Genomic DNA, 15,987 nt, shown 5'->3' with positions numbered 1-15,987 from the left:
GCGCGTCTACAGATTTCTTGCCATATGCCTATGTTTCTTGCATCTCACGACTATGTCGTGTATGAAATAATGTCTGTGTGCATGTGTGTAAAACAACAAATTGACGATTTATATAATAATTTGTAATTGTATACATTGTTGTGATTAATTGTGGCTGGAACAATAGTGTAGCTGTAAAAATAGTTGCCTGCTGAAATTGAAATATATATACATCTTCATCATGACTAGATAAACATGGTGAGTTTGTCTTTACTATACACGTTAGATGTGATCCACCTCATAGTAACAATCCTGTCAGATAGTCCATCCTTTGAGTGAGAGTGTAACATTACAGGTCGGCCATTCTGGTTTTGTGGTTAAAGTTAACCTTTTCGACATGTTTCCGTGTTGTCCTTGCTCAGCAAAAGCATGGACACGATGTTGTCTGGGGGTTTGGCAAAAGGAGAGTGGGACGGTGGGCGGTGCTCGGGGTGGTGACTGAAGGCAGTGACTGTGTAGTTCTGACGTCAACTTTTTACGGAAGTCACAACGGTTCGTGAAAAATACCAAGAACTTTTAGCAGGCTGTGTGAATTTTATATGGTAGTTAAATAGCCTCCATACCTCAGTAATCGTGAAAAAAGCCAGGAAATTTCAGTTTTGACAATATGGGACCTTTAATATAAAGTTTTCGAACACAATGGTATGTTAATAGAAATTGAATGGAAATGTATTCTAGTTAAAAATGTATATTTATTATTACATTATTACAAAGTGCACTTTTTAAAAGTGTACTTGAAGGGATAGTTCACCCAAAAAAAGCAACAGAACTACCACGTTCAGGGCCCATAACGGTAGTAAGGACATCATTAAAATAGTCCATGTGACACGTTGTCACGTGTATGTTCTGTGTTTCTGTTCTCCCTGCCTTGTCCTAGTTTTCCTTTGTTGCTTGATTAGTTAATTAGTTTCCACCTGTGTTCATTTATTAACTTATTAGTCGATCGTTTGGTTCAGCATAAATAGCCCTGCCTTTCCTAAGTTTCTTTGAGATGGCAGTAATGCAACGTTAAGGATGCAAGCTGCTGTTAAAACCCGAAGAAGAAGAAGAAGAAGAAGAAGATTCTTTGTCCTGTCTCCATATAGTCTAGCCAGTCATATTTAAAGGTAAATTTTACTTTTCTCTTGTCAGTTTTACAGTAACACGTGTGTGTATCTGCGTGTCTTGAACTGGGCCCTTCGCCGGTTACCGTTCAAAATGTTGACCAAGAAACGCATATTCGGGTGCGGAGATTGGTTTGCAGCGATCGACCTGAAGGATGCGTACTTTCATGTGTCGATCCTTCCGCGCCACAGACCATCTCTGCTGTTCGCGTTCGAAGGATGAGCATATCAGCACACGGTCCTGCCCTCCGGGCTGCCCCTATCGCCCAGTGTCTTCACGTAAGTTTCGAAGGCAGCCCTTGTTCCCCTGAGAGAACAGGGCGTTCACATTCCCTACTACCTCAATGACAGGCTCATACTAGCTCAGTCTCAGCATCAGTTGTGTGCACAAAGGGACTTGGTGCTTTCGCACCTTAGCCAGTTGGGCCTTCAGGTCAACTGGGAAAAGAGCAAACTCTCCCCGACGCAGAGGATCTCTTTTCTCTGTATGGAGTTGGATTCGGTCAAACAGACAGCACGCCTCACAGAGGAACGTGCACGGTCGGTGCTGACCTGCTTGAATTCATTCAAGGGCAGGACAGCTGTCCCACTGAAACTATTTCAGAGGCTCCCTGGGGTATGGCAGCTGCTGCGGCACTTACACAACTAGGGCTATTGCATATGAGACCGCTTCAACACTGGCTTCATGACCAAGTCCTGAGGTGGGCATGGCAGTGCAGCACTCACTGGGTCCAAGTTACACCGGCCTGTTGCCAAACCTTCACCCTGTGGTCAGATCGTACATTCCTCCGGGCAGGAGTGCCCCTAGAACAGGTCTCCAGGCATGCTGTGGTTTACACGGATGCCTCCACCACTGGCTGGGGGGGCACGTACAACGAGCATGCAGTGTCGGGGGTTTGGACGGGCCCCCATCTGTACTGGCATATCAATTGCATAGAGTTGTTAGCAGTGTGCCTTGTCTTAAACCGTCTCAAAAGGAGCTTATGGGGCAAGTACGTGCTGGTCCAAATGGACAACACAGCGACCGTTGCATACATCAACCGACAAGGTGGTCTGCGCTCCCGTTGCATGTCGCAATTCGTCCGCCACCTCCACCTTTGGAGTCAGAAGGTCCTGAGGTCACTTCATGCCATTCACATTCCGGGTCTGCTCAACCATACGGTCAACGAATTGTCACGAGCTATGCTCCCGGGAGAATGGAGACTCCATCCCAAGACAGTCCAGCTGTTTTGGTGATGTTACGGAGCCGCTCAGGTAGACCTGTTTGCCTCTCCAGAAAACTCTCACTGCCAGTTGTTCTACTCCCTGACCAAGGGAACACTCAGCACAGACGCACTGGCACACAGCTGGCCATGTTTGACACATTTCCCCCAGTGAGCCTTCTCGCACAGGTGCTGTGCAAGGTCAGGGAGGACGAGGAGCAGGTCCTGCTTGTGGCGCCGTATTGGCCCACTCAGACCTGGTTCCCCGAACTAATGCTCCTCGCGACAGCCCCTCCCTGGCAGATTCCTCTGAGGAAAGATCTACTGACTCAGAGACGGGGCACCCTGTGGCACCCTGTCCAGACCTCTGGAAACTTCATGTCTGGTCCCTGGATTGGACGCGGAGGTTCTAGGTGACCTACCCCAAGAGGTAGTTGACACCATCACTTCGGCGAGAGCACCATCTATGAGACACGCTTACGCCTTGAAGTGGAACCTGTTCATCGAGTGGTGTTCTTCTCACCGAGAAGACCCCTGGAGATGCCCAATCAGGGTCGTGCTTTCCTTTTTGCAGCAAGGGCTGTCTCCCTCCACCCTTAAAGTCTATGTCGCTGCGATTGCTGCTAACCATGAACCCATGGAAGGGAAGTTGGTAGGGAAGCATGATCTGGTCATCAGGTTCCTTAGGGGGGCCAGAAGGTTAAATCCTCCCCGGCCCTCCTCTATACCCTCTTGGGACCTGTCTCTAGTGCTCAAAGCATTACAACAGGGCCCGTTTGAGCCTTTGCAGTAAGTCGAGGTAAAGTCATCAGGTTCCTTAGGGGGGCCAGAAGGTTAAATCCTCCCCGGCCCTCCTCTATACCCTCTTGGGATCTGTCTCTAGTGCTCTAAGCACTACAGCAGGGCCCATTTGAGCCTTTGCAGTCAGTCGAGCTAAAGTTTATTTCAATGAAAACTCTGCTCCTGCTTGCACTGGCCTCCATCACGAGGGTAGGGGACCTGCACGCATTTTCGGTTGCAGATTCGTACCTAGAGTTTGGGCCGGCTTACTCCCAGGTAATCCTGAGGCCCCGGCCCGGCTATGTGCCCAAGGTTCCCACTACTCCCTTCAGGGATCAGGTGGTGAGTCTGCCAGCGCTGCCCCCAGAGGAGGCAGACCCAGCCCTAGCTTTGCTCTGTCCCGTTTGTGCCTTGAGACCAGACACAAAGCTTTAGGACCCCAGACCAGCTCTTTGTCTGTTACGGAGGCCGGCAGAAGGGGAATGCCATCTCTAAGCAGAGGATGACCCACTGGATTTTGGATGCCATCATCCTGGCTTATCAGGCACAGGGTGTGCCCTGCCCGCTCAGGTAGCGAGCTCACTCTACTAGGAGTGTTGCATCCTCCTGGGCGCTGGCTCGTGGCACCTCGCTGACAGATACTTGTAGAGCTGCAGGCTGGATGACCCCCACATTCGCTAGATCCTATAGCTTTCGTGTGGAGCCGGTATACTCCTGTGTTCTCACATCAAACAGGTAGAGGCACTGAGAGGCCCCGGTTTAGTGGCTTGCTAGAAACTTCTCCAGAGTGTCCATACTGTAGACCCTGTTGAGCTCCTCCATCCCCTCGGCAGCCAGACGTGGCGGAACGTCCGGTGCCAGGCCCTCACTCGCTGAATCCGTGAGAACCGGTAGAGGGCTGGGTTCCATATGTAGAGGCCTAAGTGGTTCCCATATGTGTAAAGTCCACGGTAAAGCCTCAGAGCCCATGTTTCCCCGGCAGATTTCTGCCATTTCCCATGAGGGTTACAATCACCTCTAATCTTCCATATGCACCTAAACGGATTTCATATGTGTAAGTGCTTCTGAAACCTCCTTCGGTAAGGATGGGGCTTCCGCAACATTCCTGTTCCAAGTGGAACGGGTATGTTTTCCCAGTGTTATCCAATCTCACTGAGTGGGTAGTGCTATGACAACAGTGACTGGTCTTCTTGTTGCGAGCACCGGCCTACACCACAAAGGGGCGCAGGCGGCTCGCACAGGACACTGGAAGGGGTAGCATCCATGGCACTTTGGTAGGGATCCCAATTCGTCGGTCACCGACGTGACTCGGAGTGACCGACTAAAAGGAAACGTCTCGGTTACGTATGTAACCCTCGTTCCCTAAAGGAGGGAACAGAGACGTTACGTCACGTCGCCACAGCTGCTGTACCACCACTGAGCGGCTGGGTCACTGGCTCGGCTCCTCAGCGAAAACCTAGTATGCGTTGCACCGGCTGCCTTTTTATGCTCACGCTGTGATCAGCGGCAGCTGGATGCTATCATCGCATGCCAATGTGCATTGGCTCATTTAGTTTACACTCGAAGTGGATTGGTCTCTCTAAGTGAGATCCCAATTCGTCGGTCACCGATGTGACGTCTCCGTTCCCTCCTTCAGGGAACAAGGGTTACATATGTAACCGAGACGTTATCAACATAACATCAACAAAAGTTCATATAAAATATAGTTAATTTAACTTCATTAAGCAGTGTACTAATGTTTGATTACATTATTCTGTTATGTGAAAGCTAAACGGTTGCATTATAAAGGCTGTACCATATGTTGTTGAATCAGGTTTCTAGGATGAGTCGGGCCAGTTGCCATACAGAGAACACAGCACGTGCCAAGCTAATTTTCACAATACACCTTATTCCAGACCAAAAGATCACATGAGGATTCCTAAATATTGTCTGCCTAAATCAACAAGTCAACATTCAAAAAAATAAATATAAATAAATAAAAAAGCTGGAATCGAGAGAAATAAAAGTAAGTGTGCATGCAAGGAAGAAAAAAGGAAAGACAACAACCTAAAGAAAAAAGAAAATGAGGGGAAAAGATGACATAAATAGAAACAGAAAGTAGATTTTAGGAAGGCCAACTCTAGACTTTGAAGAGCACTTGGATGGTCCTGTACCAAAGCTCAGTCAGGGCTGCCAGGTCTGTGTGATTGTACTTTATATGCATGCAGTTACCTTATTTCCACAAGACACACAATTTAACCTGTAAATTCACTGTTGAAAACTGCTGAAGTGGCTCATCTTCTAGTCCACATTTTGATGACTGTCATTGATCAGCATTATGGTTTTTTTTTTGGTCATTGAATTTTGGTGCACCTCCCAATTCCCTCTATTTAGCCTTTTTCTGTTCAGACTCCTTTATTCCTTACAAAGCAACATTGAGGATAGTGCAATATAAAAATAAACAATGGTGATGATGATGATGATGATGATGATGATGATGTTGGTGGTGATGATAATGAGCCACACAAATGGCACGGACTTAAAGAGCTCTGTCCCTTTAAGAGCACATATGACACCAGAGACCATGTTCGCTAAATTGCTAATTTTTATATGGAGCCCAACATACATTATACATTATCATCACACATGTGAACTGCAAAAAAAGAAAAAAAAAAAAGTTTTTTAATACGTTCAGTGTTTAACTCATGGCTGCAAATGTCCATAGCTGTAGTATTTTTTTACTTAAATCTTGAAAATTCTCGAGATAGTTTCAGCATATTAATGGATGTGACAATGTTAATGTATTTGGTCTTGGCTGACTAGATCTGTTACACATGCTGTTGCAGAGCAAGTATGGAGGCTTGCTATTACCAATATTTATGCAGACACACTGCTGCGAGCATGTAAGATATGCTGCTGCTGCATGAATAGTCAGACATAAATCCTCTAGCATATCTAGACAGGTGGAGCTGGGGGAGGTGGAGGGTTTCAGAGGAACTCTGATAGCATGCTGCAGCAGCTTACAGCATAGAGTGAACCAGACTGTTTAAATGTTTAGCAGGTGAGCCCACTGGCTGCAGAATCAGATTGTGCCATGTAGTAAATTATGTAATGGCTAGCAGATTATATGTAAAGGACCAATCAGTCTATACCATATAGTTTCATGACTGAACTAGATATTTAGACCACACTGTGCTTCTCTGTCTTAGTCTCCTTGCCTCTTATAAATAATTATTAACATAAAATTATTTTAACATACAACAGCATAAAATAACACAGCAACTTTCCCCACACTTTAAGCATTAGTGATCTTTTAATAATTGTTGGGCTTAAAAACAAAACTACAGTAAGCATTACTTAACGTGTTTTTGTGTGTTTGTGAGTAAAGCTAAAGACTTGCTAGCATTGAAAGTTAAATTACTGTATGTTGGATAGAGTGACCATATGTCCTCTTTTCCCCGGACATGTTGTTTATTTGGACCTTAAAAAAAAGTGTCCGGCCGGGATTTCTAAATCGCCAAAAATGTCCAGGATTTGGCTTTTGCTTTCTACAGTCAACATTTATTGTGTGTGCGGGAAAGTTTTTTTAATCCCTCTCCCGCTGAATTTCTGACCATTACCACCCACTCCTGCAAACATTCTAGTATTTAATATAATTTTTGCGCATCAGGGAGCCGCTATCAATATGCAGAGTATTTAGATCGCTTTGGATGCAGCTCAAGTTGGATGCAGGGTTGCCAAATGCGCAATTTTTTTTATTATTTATTTAATTATTTATTTGCACTGAATTGCCCTGATAATAAACTGTTCTGGAGGGTTGATTTTCTCCCATGTGTTAAAGGTTGCATAAATTACATTTGACTGAAATGCTTATATTGAAACATTTTGCATTGTAACTATGATAAAACTGTGGGAGATATTATGAAGGATGACCACTGGTAGGAAGACTTTTAGCTGTGTTTATGATCAATCTGCATAACGGTGACTGTAAAATATGGATTTTTGGTATGGAAATTACATATTTGTAGTTATATCCCAACCCCCAAGCCGTCCCCACTGTCCTCTTTTTTAAAACTAAAATATGGTCACCCTAATATTGGATATTTGGAAGAGTTTATGTTATGCTGGAGTTTTTGTAGATACTATTGTGCTGAAGAGTGGAGTTGTGCTAAGGCTGTGGCCAACTATCTAAAGGCTATAGTATATGTTGCATCGCTCAATGAACAATATAATGCCAGTGCAGAGCTTCTACTTATTAGGCTAAGGAAAAACACACCCAGTGCTGATGTAAAATTATGTCAAATGAACTGGAAAATGGATTTGAGTATAGCTGTTTTTAGTTTTCAAATGAGAATTGTTCAGATCATTGCATGATTGATCATTGCCATCACTTCCGAGTACTTGTGTCTATCCCTATGGAGAAACAGTTCCACTTCCTATTGCATAAAAAGACATCAGCCTCCAGACATTCTTCCTCACACGTGCTGAGGTCTTGAAGAAATCAGTCTCCGAGCATGCCATCATCCTCTGCTCAGCATCCACCCTTTAACACAACTTCATCTGTGTCTTATTAACACACATGTATCATTGTATTCTCAACTGTACTGAACCGGTACAGCTGAAGACATGTCATATGATGTTGTGAGCCAGCCACTCTTGAGAGATCAACAGGCCTGCCAATAAGCTTATGGCATAAAAATATGTTGATGGCACGTTATGAAGTAAGTTAACATGTCAAAAGAATTGCACTTGCAGCATATCGGTTAAACACTGGCAGAGTTCAGCATGTGAAGCTACCAGCTGTTTGCACCTCTGATTCTCAGTAGTTAACTCATAGATCTTGTGTTGAAGTTATAAAGGGAGAAAGACGAAGAAACTATAAGTGATTTGATCTCTACTGTAACACCTTAAAATGTTAATGACTTAAAGTTTTAAATGCTTTTTTTTAATCACTTCTCCCCATTGTCTCACGATGAGTGAAATTTTGTGAAAGCTTTCTGTTCAGACAATACTCCATCTAACAAAAACGTCCTCCTTCTGGAATTCTTGATAAAAAGAAAGAGACATAATACTTGTTGGAAGACTGACCACAGATACCTATCAGGACTTATGAAGTGCTTGAAGACAAGAGAAAGTAGCTATTCAAGTGACCTCCTCCAGAGAAACACCATACGCAAGCAACGACATCACAAGTGTTTTCAGCAAAAGAATAGACAAGGTTTCGTTGTTTTCTGGGCAAATGGAAACTGATGGTTTCAAATGAGATGCCAACATTTCGGCAAGCCGCCAGTAGTTCTCACTAAACAATCTACCTTTTAAATAATTCAAACTCTACCAGTGCCCGCACGTAGTCATATTTCCAAAACCACAGCAGATTAGGTTTTCCTTGTATTTCTAGGGATTCGGTCGGGATGATGGAACTGCAGTAATACAGCAAACACACCAACGTAGATAAATCATTAGTTGGGTCATCCCCAGTTGTTCTGGTTGAGAAGTTATGTCAATCGTATATAAAAGAGATCAACTTATAGTGGTGACTTTAGAAAGAAACTCCAACATTTCCACAGTGCAAATCTTCCTTCTGGTAAACAGGGATTACTGCGGTCAGCTATGACGTCAAAAGCTCTACAGCTGTGTATAGCAAATGCATGCACGTTCCCTATGCAATTTTACATATAAGTTAAGCCAAATTATTGTTCTTTATGAAACATTTTGGTTCAAATCCAATTAGGAATTAGGAGGATCTTCAAGTAAACGTGAAAGGTCACCATGTTCCAAAACACCTAGAACTGTCTTAACCAAATCCCTTGACAAATGTCAAAAGTGGTCAAGGGACACTTTTTTGATAAGCAGAACCAAACTATGCAAAATGTACATTAGTTTTGATGCAATTTTCTCTCAAATGTACATATCCCATAAGCTTGATAAAGCAATTTTCCATTGAGATTAAGGACTATGGGGCATCAAATCAAACCTCTGTAATTGTTCCATCATTAGCAGTGGAGCTGGTAGGAGGGTGGAGCTTCTGGAATGCCATAACCAGTGGACTTGACATGACAGAGGTGAGTCTTAGACCAAGGGGGACCAGGTTCCATGAAGCTGGGGCCCCTAAAGTGGATGTGTTGGCCAGTTGGCTTGGCCTCTCTCTCACTGGCAGGGGGGTCCTGTCAGCTCAAAGCAGGGGTGCCCTTTGAAGCCATGACAGCAAAGAGGGCCAGGTCAGGGAGAGGAATAGCAGATGGCTGGGGGTTTTCTGAAGGCCAGAGTCACATGCATGCAGGGTCAGCCCCCCTCCATGATTTATTCCTATGTTCCAGAGCTTCATCACTACTCTCATATTTCTGAACAGACCTTAAGGTCCCATTCTGTATGAATCGAAAACACAAGGCTCCCCATTCAAATTAACAAGTGAATGCCAAGTGAAAGAGACATGGGTGACCCAAATTAGGCAGAGGTGTCAGAACATATTTAGCAAAGATCAATATCTTTCTTGGATCAGAGCTGATGTAATGAATGCATTCAGCATGGGACCTCAGAGTATGTGATTGTAATTGATTCAGATCTCAGAATCAACGTCATTCAGAAAACAGACTCTCAAACCCAGCTGTGAGTTGACCACAGTCTACTTGAGCCAAAACCTTACCTACCTCAGATTAGATCAAAAACATGTCTGCTTTATTCAGCTACAGTATAGTGGAGAAAGAGCTTGCACAATGCGGGGAGGAAAAAGTCCTATAAACTTAAGAAAATAGCGAGTGGAAAAAAGAGTCAATGTGTGCCAATGTGATGCATCTGCACACCTGCATCAGTACAGTAATGCACTCTATTACCATAAACAATATATTGTTGTCTCTTCAGTGACTCTACTTGCAAGCAGCAGGTGTCATCACTAACGGTCAATTATCACTTACGGTGTATCATTATTTAATTAACCACAACACTGCTTCAGTGGCAATGTTTACAGACAATCTATGCTCTCAGGAAAAAAAGGTATAAAAGCTGTCACTGGAATGGTACACTTTTGTACCTTTGTATCTAAAAAGTACACCTTATTTAATCCAAAATGGTGCATTTTAGTACCTTAAAGGTAGATATCTGTCCCTAAATATACATATTAGTACCTAAATGGTACACATTACTACCTTTTGAAAAGGTACAGCCTCAGTGACAGTTTTTTTTTGTTTAAGAGAGAGTGTAATAATATGTTAATAACCTGCTAATAATTGATAGCTCTGTTAGAAAATCCTAAAACTCCTTCATATAAACACCTCAATCAAACCAGTTGAAAGGGGTGGTGTCAGTCATAAATAATCTGTTAAATAAAAATATACTGAATATGCAACCCATATTAAACCTTTAAAACCTTTCATCCCTGTCCATACTTTCTCCAATAGATGATCAAACAGCAGCATTACAAACGGCCCCATATTACACCCATCCCTGATCCCCTCTACTGTGATAATTGTTCTGCACATTTCTCAAAACTTTTGGAAACACTCTGCAATGTTGAGCTACTATATCAATGGGTGGCAAGTTAAACCCTTAATTTTGTATGCATCCCGAATTGGCCAATACAGAAATGCTGACCAGAGACCCAGTATCTGGCCTTAAGTGGGAAAGCATTAGTATGTTACTGCCTAAACCAGAGGTGCCCAGCCGAGGCGAGAGCAACCTCAAGATGGCAGAGCATGTTAACTGGCTTTCTGATGCCAGGAGCTGGACTGAAATCAACCAGCAGCTGCATCCTTCTCTTTGTTTCTTTTGGCTTTACTCAAGAATTGAAAAAGAACAGAGAGACACCACAAGATTTGAGCAGGGATTTGCTGTGCCTAATGCTGACCAGGCACATTTCGCACTCCAACTTTCAATTACATTAGTTTTGTTCTGTGTTAAAACAGTTCCAAATCTAAGACAAGTTCCAAAGTCAATACAACTTTTTCTGGAAGAGGTAGCAAGTGTATCTAAACACTAGCCAGAACCTAAAAACATGTACTTACAGTAAATAATTTATCAGGAATACTAATATTCATTGCATTAATTACCATGTGAATGAGCAAATTGAACAGCAAATTATTAGTTAATCCAAAAGACTCACCTGTCCACGTATCTTCGCATCGAGTCTCTTAGCATGACGCCCTGGGGTGAGTGAACAAATGGTGGCTGCCGCAGAAGCCGATAGTGCAGTGGCTTGCATTCTCGACAGAGCAGACAATCGGGTTTAGACGTGAGCAGAGTAGCATCAATTTCCAAATGTTGCTCCATAGTGAAAAACTGCACGCCGTACACCTTCTCATGCACATCCAGCTTGATGGTCAGCGGTGTGTCGCAGAACAAATTACTGGGACCCAGAGACAGGTTGTTACCACTGACAGTCAATAGGATGATATTGTGGATGGCAGGCAGGACTGTTTCCTCCTGGGAGGAGAAGGTCACCCACGCTGTGAGGGAGTCAGGGACCACCGGATATGCAAACTCTAGCTGTAACATGCAGCCTTGCAGAGGGCAGGGGGGAGGCACCATTCCCAGATCCATGCCGTTATGCGGACTCCACGTGCGGACGCTGGGCTCGCATGCCTGTTCCACATCTGGTGGTCCTAAGAGATGCAGCAAAATGCATTAAAGTCTAATACAGTATTTCAAAACTACATCTTCTTCGAGAGTTTTAATTTGTGGTATGCAGTCTTCTTTTCAATATTCATATACAAGTTAATGGCAGGACAATTGTAAAGGCAGCTGTTTATGATATAGATAAAAAGCAATGTGATCTAGTAGGAGGGGGACTACAGTAACTTAAGGCTTCCACATTTCTCTAAATTTTCTCTTGTTCAGCAAAGGATGTGAACCAGATTCGGTAACACTTTACTTGAAGGGGTGTGCATAAGACTGACATGACACCTTCATAATCATGACATGACACATGTTATGAATATGAAGGAGGTTTTATGCATGTTTATGACAACTGTCATTAAGTGTCATTCGCTCAGTTATGTCATTTTTAATGCAAATATGACATTATTTGACCTAACCCTACCCCTACCCTTACCTCTAACCATAGCCCATAACAAAGACATCTCAAACAATGTCATCTTTGCATTAGAAATTACATAACCGAGTGAATGACACTTAATGACAGTTGTCATAAACATGCATAAAAACCTTCATATTCATGACATGTGTCATGTCATGATTATGTAGGTGTCACGTCATGATTATGAAGGTGTCATGTCAGTCTTATGCACACCCCTTCAAGTAAAGTGTAACCCCAGAGGTTCTCCATGGCACCCAAGTCAAGCTTTTGCAAACAGAGTACAGGCCTTATATTTTTTTTATTTATCTATTTATTTGTTTGTTTGATTAATTATTTGTTGTTGAAGACATTTTTGATGTATAGAGATATTTTATTTTTATTATCTTTATTGTATGTTGATATAGTCACAGTTTTAAGATGTTGGTGTTGTCTTTGTTTGATCTTAGTCACAGAAAAATAAGAACAATGAATAGATTACATGCTGAAACAAAAATCCTAAAAATATTTATGCAAAGTACAAAATTACTTCAGTGCAGACTTCAGGGAGTATTCCATCATAATACCACTCAAATAAAAAAAGCAACCCAGTTCAGTGCAGTATCTAAACTGAAGCAGGAACAATAAATCGTAAGGTACAGCAGAAAAAAGAGTTGTGCATAATGAGAAATGCAGCCACACACTTGATGCATAGAGTTGAATGTTGTTAAACTCCATCTTGTCCATCCATTTCTCCATTTCACATTCTCTCTCATTTCTGTGGCAAAAACCAGAAATCCAAGCGTCCCGAGGATGAGGCCCGCACAAGGCTTTCAGTTTCAGCTTGGCAATTACCTCTCATATGCTGCAGTCCAGCCATATTTGGAGTCAACAGCAACCCATTTGACGGGGAGTGACGTACCCCAACATTCATCAAATGTGGGGAGAAGCCAGGGCACTGCAGACAGTGTGTTCTCCTGCTTTTCCTTTGTGCAATTCCAAACTGGCAACAGCAAAAGCCATTTGCTAACCTCATTTCTGGGTAGTGCACAAAATTCCAGTGTTTAATCAACTGAGCACTGAGTTTTTTGCTTTCCAGGCCACATCATCTCAACACGTTTATTATTGTGAGTATGTGTGTGGCCAGAATAGAAGTAAACATATGATAAAAATGTCTTTGATACCGCAGGTTTACGTTCTCACCTCCATTACGCTGCATTTGACCAGCCACATAACTTTTCAAGATGGGAGCGTATCTTCTTGCAAACGAACACATGTACAAAAAAGGGGGGGGGGGGTAATAAATGTATTCATCAGATAGTAATGTCACAAGATGAATAACTGTCATCTTTTATCTAAATGACTCCGCAGTGGACTAATAACCCTGTTCCAGATGTACTGGAGTCAGGGTTCAGCCGCCCCAGCAGTGGTGGGCTGGTTTTCAAGGTGACCTGACAATTCGGCCATGAATTAGTGCCTTGCATTTTCACTTGATTAGCTAATCCCATCGGAGTATTAGCTTGTAAGGGGTTGGTGTTTTGTATGGCTGAAAACATCCTGCTTAAGATAATTGCGGTACATTGAAGTGTGAGAGCAAGTCTGCTTCAGGAAGCTTCTATGGATGATGTAGGAACGTTTATCAGTAAATGATACTGATAAACAATAAAATAAATTCAGATTGAAGTGAGCTGCATCTTTCCTAGAGCCCCTGTGACTGATGGTGGACCAGGGTTATTAAACTACAACTATAAAAAAAAAATTTTTGTTACTTACTGTTTATATGTATACATAGTTCAGTCATGAAACTCTAGATGGCGCATTCTGATGGGGTGTTAACGTAATGATGATATTCAGAGAGTTAAATGACTTGACACAAGCTGATTGGTTCATGCTGCATATGCAACCAATGAGCTTACTGCCTTGCATTTATATGGCTGGCTAGCATTCCCTTGAAATTCCTGCAGCGAGCTTTCAGAGTTTCTCTGAAACCCTCCACCTTCCCCAGCTCCACCTGTATAGATCTGCTACGGGTTATTTGTTACAACTACAGCAATAACCAGCAGCAGCAGCAATTCAGCAGCATCATAGCAGATCTGTTTCGCCAAGACCAAATACATTCGCATTGTCATATTCATCACCATGCTAAAATGTTCAGAGAGTTGTCATGATTGATATATATATATATATATATATATATATATATATATATATATATATATATATATATATATATATATATATCATGATAAATATGCAGATTGTCCAACATTATTAGTGAATAAGGCCTTTTTTTCATGCAGTGAAAGGAGGTGATTTATACTGTCGAGCTCCAAAAAAATTAATCAGCAAACATTTGGCAGATGGTCTTACGCAAAGCGACTTGCATTGCATTCAAGGTATACATTTCATCTTTTCATGCATTCCCTGTGAATTGAACCTACAACCTTGGTGTTGTTTGCACCATGCTAATACACTTGTTTACTTTTTTGCTTTAAATTTACTGTATTGATGCAAAAATACAAAGAGAAAAAACATATTTTATTATTAACATTGCATTACGTCAAAGTTTCTAAACCGGGGTTTGTGAAGGAACTGTGGGGGCTCATGAGTTTAATGAAAAGCTAATAATTACTTAAATCATAAAAAATGTCAATAAAAAAAAATAATAATAATAAAATAACAACAATCAAAATAAATCACTTACTAAGAAATATTAAATATTTTGTTTGTTTACTGTATATCGAATTGAACCTACAACCTTGGTGTTGTTTGCACCATGCTAATACACTTGTTTACTTTTTTGCTTTAAATTTACTGTATTGATGCAAAAATACAAAGAGAAAAAACATATTTTATTATTAACATTGCATTACGTCAAAGTTTCTAAACCGGGGTTTGTGAAGGAACTGTGGGGGCTCATGAGTTTAATGAAAAGCTAATAATTACCTAAATCATAAAAAATGTCAATAAAAAAAATAATAATAATAAAATAACAACAATCAAAATAAATCACTTACTAAGAAATATTAAATATTTTGTTTGTTTACTGTATATAATTTGACCATTAACCAGTGTTAGAGAACTGTGACCATGCAAACTTATTACCTTAAAATCCCATGGAGATTTCAAGAAAATATATTAGGTGAAAGGGGTTCAGAAAAAGTTTGGGAATCCCTGTATTACATGTAAATAATAAATAACTTGAACTTGTGTACAATTACTTCATTTTTGGAATTTGATTACACAATCCAGATTACATGTAATCAGTTACTACCCATCAATGGGTAAACTACTATAGTTACGTTTACAGTAATTTAACTGTGGGGTGAAATACTAATTGTCACTACTAAGTTACTGTTTATTGATTTGTGTTCATGCACTCCTTGCAGTGCATTTTATTTGAGTTTGCAAACCGATTGCAAACTTGATAGGTGAATATTATTCCATTGTCAGAGTAATAAGCCAATCATGCCAGCATGACTTTTTACCTGTACTTTGCATCTATTTCTCCCTCATTGCCACTGTGATAGAGGCAATGAATTTACTCAGATAATACTTTACAAGGTTTAAGACCTGGGTATACTCTTTTTTTTTTAGGTTCAGAAAAAGTTTGGGAATCCCTGTATTACATGTAAATAATAAATAACTTGAACTTGTGTACAATTACTTCATTTTTGGAATTTGATTACACAATCCAGATTACATGTAATCAGTTACTACCCATCAATGGGTAAACTACTATAGTTACGTTTACAGTAATTTAACTGTGGGGTGAAATACTAATTGTCACTACTAAGTTACTGTTTATTGATTTGTGTTCATGCACTCCTTGCAGTGCATTTTATTTGAGTTTGCAAACCGATTGCAAACTTGATAGGTG

At 41.5% G+C, this 15,987-nt stretch overlaps 1 protein-coding gene across 1 annotated transcript in view; it reads right to left on the bottom strand.

Moving 5' to 3' along the window:
- Nucleotides 1-15,987, bottom strand: part of pappaa (pregnancy-associated plasma protein A, pappalysin 1a) — a 129,311-nt gene that overhangs the window by 84,728 nt on the left and 28,596 nt on the right. Inside the window, exon 8 of the mRNA XM_016242556.1 lies at nt 11,199-11,697. Within this exon, the coding sequence (XP_016098042.1) occupies nt 11,199-11,697 (499 nt within the window). The remainder of the gene's footprint in view (nt 1-11,198; nt 11,698-15,987) is intronic.

Source organism: Sinocyclocheilus grahami, unplaced genomic scaffold (assembly GCF_001515645.1).
Source record: "Sinocyclocheilus grahami isolate Dianchi unplaced genomic scaffold, SAMN03320097.WGS_v1.1 scaffold662.1, whole genome shotgun sequence".
Lineage (NCBI taxonomy): Eukaryota > Metazoa > Chordata > Actinopteri > Cypriniformes > Cyprinidae > Sinocyclocheilus > Sinocyclocheilus grahami.
The sequence above is the reverse complement of the archived record's forward strand: the minus strand, read 5'-3'. Positions and strand labels throughout refer to the sequence as shown.